General features: G+C 33.8%; 1 protein-coding gene across 3 annotated transcripts in view; it reads right to left on the bottom strand.

Annotated features, from left to right (window-relative positions):
• Window positions 1–5235: 5235 nt before the first annotated feature.
• Window positions 5236–17800, bottom strand: part of PolE2 (DNA polymerase epsilon subunit 2) — a 119898-nt gene continuing 107333 nt past the window's right edge. For all 3 annotated transcript variants that reach the window (XM_090401580.1, XM_090401581.1, XM_090401582.1), the window contains 2 exons: window positions 16335–16511; window positions 5236–5518 (listed from right to left, as the gene is read on the bottom strand). In XM_090401580.1, coding sequence (XP_090257706.1) covers window positions 5426–5518; window positions 16335–16511 — 270 coding nt within the window. In that variant the 3' untranslated portion in view covers window positions 5236–5425. The remainder of the gene's footprint in view (window positions 5519–16334; window positions 16512–17800) is intronic.

Genomic DNA, 17800 nt, shown 5'->3' with positions numbered 1-17800 from the left:
TGATAGAATTGCTGTACAAGATTCTTACCTTAATTTTTCTCTCTATCTTAGTCAAGCATTCCTTTTTCTTTTCTTGCACTTCTTTCTTTATGTTATCAGCTGAACAACTCGTCAGACATTTCTGCATTTGCTACAGCTCACACTTCGACATGTGTATACAGCCAACTTTTTAATCTTTACACCTATTCATACTACTATTCTTTCAATCACCACTTGTATACACCATCTTGACCTTACTCTCTCTCTCTCTCTCTCTCTCAATCCCATCTTCTGTTACACCATCACACAAATTCTCACATGTATGCTCTGTTGTCTATTGCTTCAATCTACTGACCTGACCCACATTTCTGACCTTGCTTTCATAGCATTTTCAGCATATTCTTTCACCACTATCACTTTCAAACCAAAGTCTATTTGTCTTTGGTAATGCATACATTTTGCAGACATTGCACTGTACAAAGTCCCTCTGGTTGAATTCTTTAGCAACGATGCCTTGGACACCATTGTTCTGCTTAGCATCAGTGATATGTGCTACACCATGTAACTTACCATGCAGAAAGACTATATTGACTATATTTAAATAAAACTTTAAACTTAAATTTAATTACCATCACAGTACAATCTAATTCTAACACAATTTTTAACTAATATCACTATTTTTTCAAAACTAAACAACTTAGCTTTTGGAGCTCTTCAAAAATAGGTCTATCACTAATTATCAGGGATACAATCCCAAGAATCTATGATATCACTATTTTGTGTGCTTTCATTAACTACTCGTGGCAGCGCATAGGACTCTAGGTTCATTTTAGACTATAATGATTACCAGGAATCTCAGATGAATTGGTGGTAATGCTGAAAGAAACGTTCACATGTAAAGATAAGGATATTATTTTGCTTCTTTACAAGGCTTTGATAAGACCTCACTTGGACTATTGTGCGCAGGTCTAGTCTCCTGGTTTCCATTGTGATTCTGATATATTGTAGAAAGTTTTCGTGCAAAGGAGTGTGCTAAAAATGCAATCAGGATTGTGGAATACTGATTATGAAGAGACTGAGAATTTGTAAACTGCAGACTAGCAAACAGAAGAAAGAGAGGGGGGGGGGTGATAGGATTGAGACTTACAAACTTCTAAAAGGGTCATACAGGATTTTAGTGTGCTCATTCTTTCTCCATCCTCCATAAAATGAAAAATTTTATGGAGGATGGGGAAATGATGAGATATCCTTTAAGGAGAGGACATCCTTAGAAGCTGAGAATGAATGCATTCAAGAAAAGGGTAAGAGCTAGATTTTCTCTCATAGAGTGGTGCATGATTGGAATTGATTGCCATTGTGCAAGTAGTGAGAATGAATTCAAAAACAATTATAACAGCTGGTGTGTGTACTATGTGGCCTCCTTCAATGAGTCCATAACTCCCTACAGGTGTCACTTAATAATATCTACCAAATTAAAATAAATCTATCAAATGCCCAATTTTATGGTGATCAATTTCTTAAAGCATGAAAATGAGGGTTCCCATGTCCATATATACTCAAACCAAGGTGGACTAATTCTAATGGGAACTTGCCTTTTCCTTTACACAGTTTATCATCGTTTTTTTTAATCACTAGTATTAATTTTCCACAGGGGCACACCTAGGTGTGCAAGGGAACTGGCGATCCCGGGGTACATGAGCTGAAGATACTGAGTCATGGCAGTATGACCATTATATCTGGTTGGAAGGAAATGTCCAACCCACTAAGCTGCATGGAAGGCAACGGAGAACCACCATGCATACTTTTTTCTTTCTCCAAGTAACGATGAACAAGTCAAGACGGAAGAATGAATTGTGCACAAGAACAGATGGGAACCCTGGGTCTGATCTCGTGCAATATGCTACCAGGGAGGGGGGTTTGTAGATCTGTGTTGGAGTCCCAGAAGGATAAGCAGCGTCATTTGAAAATCAAATGACGCTGCAGGATCAAAGCCTCCTGGAAGTTCTGGAGCTGATGTAAAGGCACAACATGAGAAGATGAACCTCAAGGAAAATACAAATATGGGCACCTGGAATGTTAACTCAATGTATCAAGCAAGGAAGATGGCCAATGTGATCAGAGAAATGAAAAGAATGAAGATATCAATTCTTGGAATCTCAGAGGTTAGATGGAAAGGAGATAAGAACAGATGATGGATTTAGATTTATTTACTCAGGAGGAGAAGAACATCAAAGGTGTGTTGGAATAATGTTGGATAAAAGGATAGCCAATGGTGGAGGAATATTAGCAGAGATCTGAAAGAGTGATTGCTTTGAAAATAAAGGCCAAACCTAGAAATATCCCATAATTCAAGTATACTTGCCTAAAACAGATCATACAGATGAAGAAGTCGAAGAGATCTATCAACAAATAAAGGAATGTTTACATTTGAAAAATAACAGAGATATACTGATAATAATGGGGGATATGAATGCAAAGATAGGGAAAAGAAGAGAGGATGGTCTGGTGGGTCCTTGGGGCTTGGGTAAAAAAAATGAAAGGGGAGACAGACTGGTAGAATTTTGTAGAAGACACAAATTGATAGTGACTAACACCTGGTTTCAACAACACAAGAGAAGACTGTACACTTGGAGAGCACCTGGACAGAGGTGAAGAAATTAGACTGATTACATTCTAATTAACTCAAGATATAGAAATGTAATAAAAAATGCAAAAACTTATCCTGGAGCAGATTGCAATAGAGACCACAACCTGCTCACAATTAAAGTAAAAATAAGATCAAAACAAATAAATAAATAAATTGCAAGTAGAAAAATAAAAATTGATGAAATAAAAAGAAAAGATATCAAAGAGAAATATCAAGCTGAACTAGAAAATAAGATCAACAATATTGATACTGATAGACCTCTAGAAGTAATCTGGACTGATTTAAGAGAGAAAATCAAGGAATGTGCTAAACGACTTTTAGTTGGCAGAGAGGTAGAGGAGAAGAAGGAAGCCCTGGATTAATGAGGAAGTGATAGAAAAAAAATGGACAAAAGAAGAAAATGAAAGAATAAGAACAACAACGAAGCCCAAGTCAGATATAAAGAGATCAATAAACAAGTAAAAATTCTGGCTAAAAAGGCAAAGGAAGACTGGCTCAATCAAGTCTGCAGGGAAATAGAGGAAAATGATAAGAACAGCAAAGGATACGAGAAAGATCTATGAAGGCTTGAACTTGATTTCAGGTAAGAAGAGAAGGACAAAAAGCGACGCTTTGAAGGATGAAAGAGGAAAGATTTTGAAAAAATGATAAGGTGGAAGAAGTATATAACAGGACTTTATGGAGATGAAGATAATCTGGAATGTGATCAGATAGAAAATGATGATGTCCCAGAAATTAAGGAATGGAAAACTGAAGCAGATTAAAAGAATAAAGGATAGGAAAGTTCCAGGAGTGGATGATATTCAAGGAGAGCTGCTGAAGGCATTGGGAAAGGAAAGAATAAAACTTCTATCCATCATCTTTAATAGACATCTGGAGGAGGATAGAATACCTAAAGACTTCATAAGATCTATTTTTATTCCTATTCCCAAGACTACAAGAATGATGGATTGCAATAAGCATAGAACTATCAGCTTGATTAGCCACATTGCAAAAGTCCTAATCAGCATAATATATAGAAGAATGATACAGATGATAGAGAGAGAGAGAATTAAATGAAGCATAGTTTGGTTTCAGGAGAAACAGGGAAACCAGGGAAGCTATTACAACACTACAGATATTGGGAGAAAGAACGATCGAGTGCAATAAAGATTTATATCTGTGCTTTGTGGATTACGAAAAAGCTTTCGATAATGTTAATAACTCTGTTTTATTTGATATTTTGCATAAAATACGAATAGATGAAAAATTACCAGACTGTTGTTCAGAATATATAAAACTCAAGAAGCCAAGGTTAGATTTGAAGGAGAGGATACTGAATGGATCCCGATAAGAAAGGGTGTGAGGCAAGGGTGCAGAATGTCCCCACTCCTTTCTAATGTCTATACTGAATGGATGATGAGGAAGGCCTTGGAAGATCTGAAGGATGGAATAAAGATAAATGGACATCTGATAAATAATATAAGATATGCAGATGATATTGTACTTATGAGTGAAACAAAGAAAGGTTTGCAAAGAATTTTGAATAGACTGTGGAAATGAGAGATATAAAATGAAAATAAATATTCAGAAGACAAAAGTGATGAAGATTTCAAGGAAGGAAATGATGGGATGGAAATCACTTTGAATGGACTAAGAATAGAAAATGTGAAAAGTTTTGAATACCTTGGGAGTTGGATAACAGATGACAATAGATGTATTTATGAAATTAAGAACAGAATTAAAAAAGCAAAAGCAACATTTTTCCAAATATACCACATATTAGGAAACAGAAATCTGAACAAACAATTAAAAGTAAGAATCCTCAAGACAATGATCTGGAGCATGGGGATGTATGGATGTGAGTCCTGGATGATCAATAAGGAGATGAGTGACTGATTGAATGCATTTGAAATGTGGTGCTTCAGAAAAATGGATCGTATCAGTTGGACATAAAGAGTGAGCAATGAAGAGGTTCTTAAAAGATTCAAGGTGAAAGAAGACTATATGGCTAGTATCCAAAGAAGAAAAGTAGCGTTTGCAGAACATTTGATGAGGGGATTCTTCTGGAGAGCTCACCAGAATATCATTGCAGGGGATGATGGAGGGAAGGAGAGGAAGACCCCAACTGCAAATGGAAAGACAACACCAAAGACTGGACGGGCAAGCGTCTTACAGAAGCAAGAGACAGAGAGGCATGGAAGCAGACTGTTCATCAGCTGCAATCCTCTTAAAAGAGGAGGCCACAGGATTAGATTAGATTAGTATTAATCTAGGTATGTGTTAATTCAATTATGCTTCAAATTTTTTCCTTGTTTCTTATATGCTAATCCACTGCAATTTACTACTCCTTACACATTTCATGATATAATGATTGAAATGTTGCACACATTTCTATCATTATTTTGGAAAGCTCTCCTCCTTCCCAAATATTATGTTACTATACTATAATGGAATCTACCAGAAAAATACAGTTTTCTCTTAGTTAATATACCATAGCAGAATGTTTTGGTGATTACATTTTATTAAAATATAATGCAAAATTAATGGATCCGTAACATATTATTAGTAACTACAATTGCTACTATCATTAAAGAAAGCTATAGGGGGAGGGGGGGTTTGTTCTTGACCTTAGGTTGCTCTGACACTGCCTCTGCCAAAGAGGGCTGGAAGTTATGTAATAATCTGTAATGCACTGGTATCAAAGCTTTTATGAATGGAAGCAATTTATAAAACAAAAAAGATGAAAATTATACACTGTACATTTCATAAAATCGAGAGCACTAGAATATAAAAATAAATTATATTTGAAAAATGATTTCAAGAAGTCACATCCATTATCTGACTGTCTTCTACTTGTCTGGTGGCTGGTAAATAAACTTTAAAAGAAAACTCTGTCCTGGGAAATGAACCCTATAGAAAAAATTTACAAAATAACTTATTTCATCCATTTTTTTCACATGGTAAATGGAATGATAAAGAATATTAAATGAAAAGATGACAGATTTTAGTTTAACCATTATAAATTTAAAGCCTAAAATGCTATATGCATTTATGCTAATAGTAGTGTAATAATTTGATAGTTATTACACTTTTTATTGTTATTTCACAATAAGTTGATAGGAAGCTAGTAATAATGTAGCATTATGGAGTTTTTAATGGTACTTATGATATAATAAAATGCCCACTGAAATACACACACACACACATAGGATGTTTAATAACACTGTTAAATCAAATATTTCAACCTGAACATAATAGACTGTCAGTGAAAAGACAATTCAACAAGTCAGAATAACATTCTATTTCAAAAGATATGGGCTACATACTAGCATAATACACTATGGTAGATAGCAAGGTGTGATCCAAAACATAAAAGTTTATTTCAAGAGAAAGTATTCCCAAAAGAATGAAACAAGTACTTTTGCTGGTATGCAAAACTTCTACTGATGCTCTATTGCAAACCATTTATTATACCTCAGGCTTCTGACTAATCTTAAAAAGGAAGAAGTTAAATTCTACTGAGGAAATAAACAGCAAAGAGTGTTTAATTTTTGAGAAGAGGTCTTATGAATCTATTAAAATTATTTTATCCAAGGCTGAATGGACCTTTTCTCATTGAAGGAGATGTATCTCAAGTTTGGACTACTATAATTGTGGAACAGAAGGATGACTGTGATTATAAGCAGTAGTTTTCTTAAGTAGAATTGCTCAGCTACATTGGCAGTCATATATCCTACAGAAAACTGGGCTACTGTAGCTTTTTGCTACAGTGAGAGTTGACTACTTATATGGTCAACACGTTCAAGATAGATCCAATCATAAAGCCTTATTTCTTAGTAACACCAAGAACAAAAATCAGATAATTACATGTTGAGCTTTATTGAATAAAGAAGATTCAAAAGAAGAAGACTGAATTTACAAAGAATCCTTGCTAATTGTTCCCAGATTCCTTTAGGGCATGATATTGAAATTCTTTTCACATCAGATTTTAGTCTAGTGGAAGGTCGATAATTATTAACAATTTTCTGAATGGTAGTTTAGTTGTATCCATTACATGTTAGATTGCTTTTAATTTTATTGAGTGTTCAGGGCATGGTCAGCAAGCTCTGAGTGACCCCTAGTGGTGAAACCAGTTGTAGTCCTTCTGTTTGGCAATTCTGATGTTGGCAGTGCTACTTGTTTGGTCATTGCAAGACTGCTTACAATTACATGATACCTGGTTGCTGAGAGAGGAAGGTATTGGATAAGAGATGTTAATTTTTTTATATGGTCTGTAAGTAATTTTAAAGATATATTTTTTAGTATTTTTGCTAGTTTTATAGGTGTGCTTCAGATATATGTGATGGTAATAGATTTGATGTGGTCTCTGTTCTGGAAGGGGCGAAGGAGTGTGGTTTTAGAATTTTAATATTTTTTTAATTTGGTGGGGACTGTAGCAATTGGCCAAGAAGGTGTTGTGTGTTCAAGTTCAGTGGTGATGGAACTAGAACACCTAGCCACCATAACACAATGTGACTCATGGATGCACAATGTTATTTTACTATGCCAGATCATACATGAGAGGTTGGTTGGTCAACCTACAGTAACATTAGTATCTTGAACAGGAATACTTCTGTATTATTCTTTGTGTGAAATATTCTGTATTACTGTTACCATTTATTTGTTTGTTGCTTAATTCAATCAGTGTAATATCATTTTAGCTTTTTATTTTGTTCTCCTAAAGCAGTGCAAATCTTTATGTTGAAACATGGTATTAGTAAGGACTAGCCTCTGTCCTGAAAAGAAATCAAGTAAGCATTTACCATTATTATTAGCTTTGCTCTTTTCTCCAAATTTTCCCAAAATACAGGGTGTCTCAAAAAAAATGTATACACACTTCAACAGCTGATAACTCACTTAATTTTCGTTATTTTGCAGGTCTAACAGGTTTGAAATAATGGTTGAAACCAGACTAAGCTTTGAGGAAAGAAAATTTATCCTAAAATGCTACTGGAAGTATGAAAACATAGTGGAAGTGCGAAGACAGTTTAGAAGAGAATTTCAACGAGATCCACCTACGAGACTTACTATCACTCGAATTAGAGATAAATTTGAAGAAGATGGAACTGTTCAAAATGTCCATAAGCAACATTTAGGAAGACCACGAAAAGCTACGAGGCCTGCAACAGAAGAAAGGCTGATTGAAATGTTTCGTTGAAGTTCAAGAAAATCTGTGCGACAAGCGTCTCGTGAGATAGGAGCATCAAAATCAAGTGTCCATCGCATGTTGAAGTGCAGTCATTGGGAAAGTTACATTCCAAGAAGAGTACACGTTCTCAACAAAGATGATCTGGATAAGAGAATGCAGTTTTGTAAGTGGTACTTGGAAAAATGTGAAGAGGATGCACAATTTCCAAGACGAATTGTGTGGAGTGATGAGGCCATATTTAAATTAAATAGGTCAATTAACCAGCAGAATTGCACTTACTGGGCACCTGAAAATCTGCATGTTACAGAGGAACATCATGTAAATTTACCAGGAGTGACGGTGTGGTGCGGCTTATCAGCACGGATTAATTGGACCATTCTTTTTCGACGGTACTATAACTGGTGCCAATTACTTGAACTTGCTGCATGAAGCTGTCATGCAATATATTCAAGAGGACTTTGAGGATGAGGACTTTTATTTTCAACAAGATGGGGCACCCCTCACACTACCATCGAGATGTGAGGGCCTATCTTGATGAGACTCTACCCAACAGATGGATTGGAAGAAGAGGTTCTGTAGAATACACCCCTACGTTCACTAGACCTCATGCCAATGGACTTCTTCTTATGGCGATTTATCAAAGATAAAGTTTGCACTTCAAAACTGGCAACAGTTGACTACTTGAAAGCAGCAATCGAAAGAGAATGCACCCAGCTACAAGACGAAATGATTCTCAGTCTTTGCAATTCCATTGCTGCATGTTATCAGCAGTACCTGGACCAGGACAGTCATCAGTTTGAATACAGACCAGACTGTTGAGGGATGAAAAGTACATTTATGTAGTGTACTTTACAATGTGAAAGTTAACTGTATTATGATAAATACCAACTTCATGATCATTCAAAGTGTGTATACATTTTTTGAGGCACCCTGTATTTCTATGTCTGGTATTCCTACTCTGCTGTTTACACAAATTGGTCCTTGTTGTAGGTCTATTACCGTTGTAAGCGAAATCAAGTAAGCATTGACCATTATTATTAGCTTTGCTCTTTTCTCCAAATTTTCCCAAAATATTTCTATGTCTGGTATTCCTACTCTGCTGTTTACACAAATTGGCCCTTGTTGTAGGTCTATTACTGTTACCATTTATTTGTTTGTTGCGTAATTCAATCAGTGTAATATCATGTTAGGTTTTTATTTTGCTCTCCTAAAGCAATGCATATCTTATTATTATTAGCTTTGCTCTTTTCTCCAAATTTTCCCAAATTATTTCTATGCCCGGTATTCCTACTCTGCTGTTTACATAAATTGGTCCTTGTTGTAGGTCTATTACTGTTGTAAGAGAAATCAAGTAAGCATTTATCATTATTATTAGCTTTGCTCTTTTCTCCAAATTTTCCCAAAATATTTCTATGTCTGGTATTCCTACTCTGCTGTTTACACAAATTGGTTCTTGTTGTAGGTCTATTGCTGTTGTATTACTGTTACCATTTATTTGTTTGTTGCTTAATTCAATCAGTGTAATATCATTTTAGGTTTTTATTTTGCACTCCTAAAGCAGTGCAAATCTTTATGTTGAAACATGGTATTAGTAAGGACCAGCCCATGTCCCGAAGAGAAATCAAGTAAGCATTTACCATTATTATTAGCTTTGCTCTTTTCTCCAAATTTTCCCAAAATATTTCTTTGTCAGGTATTCCTACTCTGCTGTTTACACTGTTAAACTGTGAATGAAACTATGTTGTGTATTTTGTTTTTTTTTTATTCACATTTAACATTGCTTATTATATGTTAATCATGACTTGTATAAAAGTTATTTATTACTCCTTATTTAAGAATTATTATTTAAGTATTTATTCTGAACTTAATCAGCTATTAATTTATTAAACAATAATATGTGTATAATTTATTATAACTGATACATATATATTGTAACATGAATATTATTATAGTTATCTGTATACAAAATGAAAGAGTTGATTAAGTAGCTCTAATATTCTATTTATTGTGTTTTTATTAACTCATGTAGTGGTATAGCCTTATGTAACATTAACGAAAATATTTACGTTTATTTGTTGTCATGGAAACGCATGAAGTAAACGAGCGCAAGTGGAACAGAGCGTGAGCTGGGAGAAGAATAATAATAAAAAAAAAAAACAATAAAAAGTAAGGGGAGTTGAGACGGAATTTTTGAAATGAAGGGAAGCAAGGGTATAAACTAGAGAAGTGGAAGTAAATGAAAGGTTCTCAAGGGCAGAAGTTAAAAAGGATAATATTTATATGCGAGCAAAGACGAAGTGAATCTTATAGTTAGCTGAAGATGAAGTCAGCAGTAATAATAAAAAGAAATTAATGCCGTAATCGGATAATATAAAAAGCTGGACGTTCAGTGAAGAATTCTGAATAAACCCGGTTGCTCTAGAATTGCGACTTATTTCTAATTTGCCCTAAGGAGAACTCCACAGTGTTTAATTGTTTAATGAGTGGTAACAAGGATAATTAAAGTACCCTACAGTTGGTGTCTAGAGTTCTGAAGCGCGATTAATAGTGCTTTAGTTATAACTGTGGATAAGTCTTATAGATGTGTTCTTAAGTGAAATAAATATGTTTTAAAAGTATACTCACAACGTAATTGATGTACTAGGAACTATTTCTGGTAAGGATTATCATATTGAATTATTTCAATGCATGAAGAATTGAGTGTTAATTGCGCTATGTTTAACCTAACTTTAACTGTGGAAATTCTTGGAAATTGAGAATTGAAGATAAGAATTGCTTGAGAGATATTTACAGCTATTAGTGCCTGCGATATTTTTGTGCTTATAGCATGATTGAGAAATGTGTGGAAACTGATTAGATAGGAAGTTCTATTATGTTTAATTAAGTGTAGGAACTTCATGACTCAGAAACTGAGAATGTGTATGTGAAGGTTTGGAAGATTGAACTAATGTGATTGAATTGACCTAATGTTTAACTTGTTTCTATTGTTTAAAATTAAAAGTAAAATTTATGTATGTGTATAGCTTATATTAAATGTTTCATTTTATTAATCTAATTATTGTGTTTGCCTGAATTCCTTTTTATTGCACCGTTCACAAAAATTTGAATCTTGCGGGAATCCCAGGTAGAAAACAAATACTTCAGCCAGAATGAATGAGGAGACTGCTAACTAACTTTGAATTGATCCTGCTGTTTTATATAGACTAATCTAAGGATAGAGTGGCGCAGTATAATAGAAATTTCTCTACCCTTGGATTGGTGATCAATTTACAATTAGTCCTTGTTAGGTCTCCAACAAGGAACAACTTGTTAGAGATCTAACAATTCCTTTTTTCATTATGTCAGCTGCTTTTGATTCATTATGACTAGAAAAATTCCTCCTCTTCTTCCTTAGAGCCTTCTTCAGAACCGTATGCAGAAACTAGCTCATTTTTCAAATCCCTATTTTGATGTCTGCCCACTTCATTTTATTTTAAACTACCTGCCATTCAAAAAGATTAACTTTGTGTTTTGCGTTGAATACTACAGTATCTGTTTCCTTTCTCGGTTCATTACTGCATGAATATAACATTACACCTTGTAATTGTTATTTCAAAACAAATCACCTGTTTTCGTCTTCTTTGTTATAATAGCAATTATGTCAACATGGTACTTCTATAATTTTTCTGCCAGTTCCACACCTTTTCTGATGATACTTCTTGCTGGTACTTATCTTGAATTCTGCTGGTGTTGAGATTGTGTTTATTCCAGTAGCTGACTTTTCACTGTTCATTCTGGTTCCATGATGAAAATAGCAGAGAATGTTGCTTAACCTGGCAACCCAGCTGGCATGACCTTTTGTCTCGTACTATCATTGCTTTTTGGTTACAAAGTCAAATTTGGATTTTTTATTTTATTTTTATTTATTCAGTGTGTGTGTAGAACATGTGTCCAGATTGACAGAGAGATCACAGATTACTATTTGTACATAAAATGCCACACTGCTTTTAAGTTAACTGCAAAATAACAAGGAAAAAATTTACTTGAAAGTTTCCATGTTTATATTTTATTTGAGAATAACAAGAATTAACATTAGGGATGCAGTGAAGCATGCTGAATTAAATTGTATAAACAAATGTTTTTTTTTTAAATATTCATTAAAAATTGATAAAAAATTTTAATGAGTGTATATTTTTTTGTTCAAAACATTGTTTATAAAATTTAATTTGCAATGTTTAAAATTTATTAATTATGCTTTGGCCAAATATTCAGTATTTCGGCCAAACTGAAGAATTAAGAAAGATTAAAAAAAATGTGTAATGATACTTCATAATCACATGAAAGAATCATGTGACCACATGAAAATAAACGAATATACATATAAACTTGGAAAGTTTTGAAAACTGATTGAAAAGCAAATGAGAATATAATCTTCATCACTGGAGTTGCCTTATCGTTACTGCTTAAAAGACATGCACACTTCCAAAGTATCTGTATATTTGTCTTTTATTAGCTCTTTTAAAGTTTCAATGGCCTGACAGCTCTTTTGAACTGCTGGTTCAGAGATCATGCAGAAACCTTAAAATGACGAGAATCCCTCAATACCAAAGCAACTGTTCAGAGAAATGTATTTTTCATAAGTGAACATAAGTCATGACTTAACACATTCTCATCAGGGTGATCATAGCTCTCTTGCTGTTACCCTATCTGACCGGACAAGAGAAAACATTGTGCCTTATGGAAATTAGGGCACTGCTATATTTGAATTACTGAAAGGTGTAAATAAATAAATAAACCATCATTAATAAGTCACCTGACAATGGGAAATGTAAAGGAAAACACAAATGTGAGTAAAAATACTTTAATTACTGGCAAACAAATTATTAATAATTAACTTGTGTCCTGTAAGTTGCCCACCAACTTACAGGACACACAATATTATATGCGTGTCCTGTAAGTTGGTGGGCAGAGTGAATAGCATGTGACCCCATAAATTCTAGACATGCATAAGTGAATTTATGGTGGCAAAATTATATATATATATATAAAACTTATGAGGAGAGGAAAAGAGATTTGTTTGCAAAGTACAAATAACTAACCAATAATAAACAGCCACTGTATACATTTGGTAGTTCAGTAAATAACTATAGAGAGGGACTAATCAATTGAACTAATAATGTCAATGAGGTGATTCATTTAGAGCACAGGTTCCCAAAGTGGGCGGTAAGACCACCAGTGGGCGCTGAAGCCTTCTGGGGGGGGGGGGGGGCTATAGTAGGATCAGAAGCATTTGGAGGCGTTCAGGCGGTGTAGGGGTCGGTGGCTCTTTATAGAAGAAATTAATAATATATATTTAAAAATTAATTATTCTCGTGATTTTGCGATTAGATAATCATTTAAAATTTAAATACTGCATTTTAATTCAACTTATGCCAGTCTTACATGATCAATTTTTTTATCAATTTTCTATGTCAATGAGAAAATTGAACATGTATATATATGTGTGTATAATAGGTTATGTTTACAGTAGCAAATATATTCGTTATATTTCATTTCAAAATATATATAAAATATATAAAACCACTTTTCTAATTGACATGTACAAAAATAAACCCAATTTTATATAATTTAACATTATGAGTAAAAATAATAATGGCAAGAAAGAAATAAAATCGTAAATTTTAGTTAGCCTAGTTAGTACTAACTTATATTGCTAACTAGAGGGAAAAAACAAAGCAAATATTATTCAAAACTTATTATACTGTTTTCTGTGGTTATGTTTTGTAGGTTTGTTGTTTATATCTTGTGTAATTATTTTATTTATTAATTATTAATTATAATTATTCGGACAATGTCGTGGTTGGACGAACAAAATGCGCCTGCATGCAAAATAAAAAATTGAACATGTCATACAGGATATTTTAACTTCTATTTTTTATATACTTAAAAAATTTATTCATTTTTTGCTATTGTAAAAATGGATCGTGCCATACAGGCTTTAGTCTGTCCACGCAGCAGACGAGTCTTAACTAGTAGTATGTCGGTCAACTATTATGTAGGTCACTCAATTCAGCATGTTTTGACAGGAATATGGGTGCTTGCAGTGACTTGTTCAAAGCACGAACAAGTCTGGCCACTTTATTTAAAAGTGGCCAGACGTCTTCATCACTTGGAATCTGTTGGACATCATTTGTATAATTCTCATTGCATACTTCGGCGCTGGTTTAGTTATCAATAAATCAATAATAAGACCTTGCTTACTACTACTATGCTGCATTTTTTTTTATTAAGTTCATAATATGGAGCTAAACAAATATCCAATTGTCTCATAAATTTTCCAGAATGCTCTATTGAGGGATCATTATCCGTAAAATAACTTCCTAACTTTCTTGCCAAGTCCAATCCTTCTGCTAATTTCTTTAAATTGAATTCTTTAACGGATTCATCACAATCAGAATCTTCGGCAGAACTTTCTCCACCTTTTGGTTCGATGTCATCTATTAATTGTACAGTTTCTCCTCATTTAAATCTATTTACCCATCAATTAATTCACTAATTTCATTTTACCAAATCGCAAAAGCCCTCTAAGTGACCATTACTATAAAAATAAAATTTTTACGTAAAAAAGCATAACATATTGTATGTAACTCACCAGAAAATAAAGTGCTCAGCTTGAGATTAACAAACTTATGATTTTTAATGCGCTTTCCTGGCAGAAAACGAAGACAACTTTCAACAATAAACACTTTATACGGTAAACAATTGATGTACATGCGTGCTAAAGGGTATTTCCCCTAATATAAATTCACTACTTATAACTACATGCATGATATGGGCAGAGACGCAAATTTAACGAAGATAAAATTTGATTTTTAATTCGCGGGGCAAAAAATATATGAAAAGATAAAGGGTTTCTACAATTTGTAGAGTGTGTTTTTATCAAAACCACGTTGTATAAGTACCGCATTGAACAAGGGTTACTACAATTCGTAGACCGCATTACATCGAAACCGTGTTGTATGAGGGTTATATATTCATTTTTAACCTGATATTCCATATAATATATTCCATTTTTAACTGGAATAAAAATGTTCCTATATCATGAAAAACATTCCATGATAAATTTAACTTTCTAGCACAGCTTTAGCTACAGCAATGAATGAGTTTTTATCTTCACTTTCACTTGTAATTTTTTGAACTTGATTAATTTGATTATTTTAGACAATTTGAAGTCTGGGGTTTCAGGCTCATGAAATTTACTCAATGCATTAATAAAAGACGAATATATGTTCATGTTGTTTAAATAGTGCAGGCAAGGCAACTCCGATTCTGGTCTTGTTCTTATAAGGCTAGCAGGTAAATTTTTAAAACTTCACTTTCCATATCTGGTATAAAATATAGATGGACCCATTATTATTATTAAGAGGTATTTCCATGGAGTCAAAAGACTTATCACAGAAGGCTCACAGCATAGTACACAATATACCTGTCATACCATCCACAATCCAACCAGAATTTCACACTATGGGAAGCAGAAGCTAACCATTCTTCACACAGCACCTATCATACCTAAACTGCACTGACAAAGAACTAACCACCGCAAGCAACTAACCATTCCGCTCATTCTCATAATATCCACCATTTTATATAATAAAATAATAATTTAATTTATTATTATTATTTCGTGACACCTCCAAGGAATCCAAAGGCTCATCAAGGGAGGGCACCAACTCAACACCTCTCTGACTTCACCACTTAATCCACCACTACCAAATTTCTCATAGAGAACACTGATTTAAAAAATAATACAACATGAAAATAAGAACAAAATATTGCATTTGTTTCTTCAAATAACAAAAATATTAACAGAACTTATTTTGAATTGTGAAATATAGAGATTTATAGATTTAATAATCAAAATGAATTTGTGATGAATTATAATGTAGAAAATAACTTTTTGGAGTAATATATGTGTGGTTTCTTCATAAATATTTCTGACTTCTGCAAAAACCTCTTTCAAGGAATAAACTAGTAGCTAGTGATAAAAGAAATTTTCAGAGAAATTGTACTGCAGAATGAATTTACTCATTAGCTGTGGAACCCTTCTATTTGAATAGTTGCACAAGATAGGGAAAGACTTTTCCTGATTGGTTGCATTTGCTATGATGCATGTATCAGGAATTTTTCTGCTCTGGCTGAAGCCGAATATCTGAAAAACACGCACAGAAGCAATCAAATATCGAAGCAAAACCAATATTTGGTGCATCCCTAATTAACATTCACTAATTTAAATGAAGATTACATTATAGTGAAGTGATTTACATTCTTAAGTATTATCTGTAATTAACCAGGTTTTAGTTTATAAACAGGAAAGCCAATTTTAAATGTTTGTTGGATAAGCAATAAATAAATGTAATTTACATACTAGACAAATAAACTGGCAGACCTGTAAAATATTCTGTTATGCAAAAGTAATTTAGATAAAGCTGACCAATTTCTGCAATATAAAGCATTACTACAGTAATTTATATTAAAAACTAAACTGCAAATTACACTTACTGGGTTTAGAAAAATACAATCTGTATTGGTAAGGCAAAAAGGATCAAATCTATCTCCACACACCACTACATCAGGCAATGGATAAAGCCACAGAGCATGATCCAGTTCCCAATAAATGGGAGATACTGTGAGAGGGAGAGGAAATAAGTGGCAATTGGCTATAAGTGTCTTCACAAACTAAAAGAAAAAAAAATATTATAAATCCTCTCATATTTAAATTTCATTATAATAAAACATCAATACATTTTGATGATTCAATAGTTAATTGAATTCTTAAGTTGGACTGTTTTTGAATTATAGCCTGAGGCCAGTATATTTTGTCTGTTGTATGTGAATGCTCTGGCCAGTCTAGTTTGTGAAATGAAAAACTAGGATTTCTGGGAGCTCCATCCATATGAAACCATCTAAACCACCATCCGTTGAAAAGTCTTCATAAAAATTCTTCCCATCCTAAAAGGGATTTGATCCTCAGGTCTTTTTAACTAAAAGGTGTCAATTAAACTGAATGAACACACTATCTTGTTAACTCATAAGACCAGTGCATTTGGTCTATTAATTGAGTGTGTTCTCACATAGCCAATTGCCTATTTTTCAAGATGAAAAACCCAAGTTTCTGAGAAGAAAAATCCCACCACTTTTATATAAGACTAGCTAACTTGCTCTCAGTCGAAAAGCTCATATAAAGATTTCTGGTGTGTCCTGGATGGTGGGATTTGACTGGCATTCCAACCAAAGAGCAATAAATATGAAGAAGGTGGTAAAATATTCTGGAGGTTGTTGAAGAAGCTTAGGAATGGAGGAAAGAGTGCTGTAAAAGGAGTTAGAGATGATAAAGGTGACATGAAAACTGGAGAAAAAGATATCCTTGAAGTATGGAGTAATTACTTTGAAAAACTGCTAAATGAAACAAGCAGTGATGACAGCACAGTGGTAAAAAACACTGACCAGGCATGCAGTCAGGAATATATATCTCAAAGTAGAAAAAGCCACCAAAGGCTTGAAATGTGGAAAGGCAGCAGGAGTAGATGATATTCGACCAGAAATGCTGAAGTATGGTGGTATAAAAGTATTACAGTGGCTGCACTGCATAGTTCAGAATGCCTGGACAGAGGGACGAATTCCCAATGATTGAAGTAGAACTCTCATAGCATCCATATATAAAAAGGGAAATAAAACTAAATGTGAGAATTACAGAGGTATTTCCCTACTGAGTGTTCCTGGTAAGATATATGCAAGTATACTTGAGAAACGGTTGAGAAGAATTGTGGAAGAAAAGCTTGGTGAAGAACAAGCTGGATTCAGGTCAAATAGAGGCTGTCAGGATCAGATCTTCACTTTATGACAAATAGTGGAGAAATCATGGGAATATAACAAAGATCTGTATTTAAGTTTTGTCAATTTGGAAAAGGCATATGACAAGGTGCCAAGAGAGAAGCTATTCAATATGCTACAGTTACATGGTGTCA

The sequence above is a fragment of the Typopeltis vanoorti genome, chromosome 12 (assembly GCF_054136105.1).
Source record: "Typopeltis vanoorti isolate ZY-2024b chromosome 12, IOZ_Tvanoo_1.0, whole genome shotgun sequence".
In the NCBI taxonomy this organism is placed as follows: domain Eukaryota; kingdom Metazoa; phylum Arthropoda; class Arachnida; order Uropygi; family Thelyphonidae; genus Typopeltis; species Typopeltis vanoorti.
This window is presented reverse-complemented; position numbering and strand designations above follow the sequence as displayed.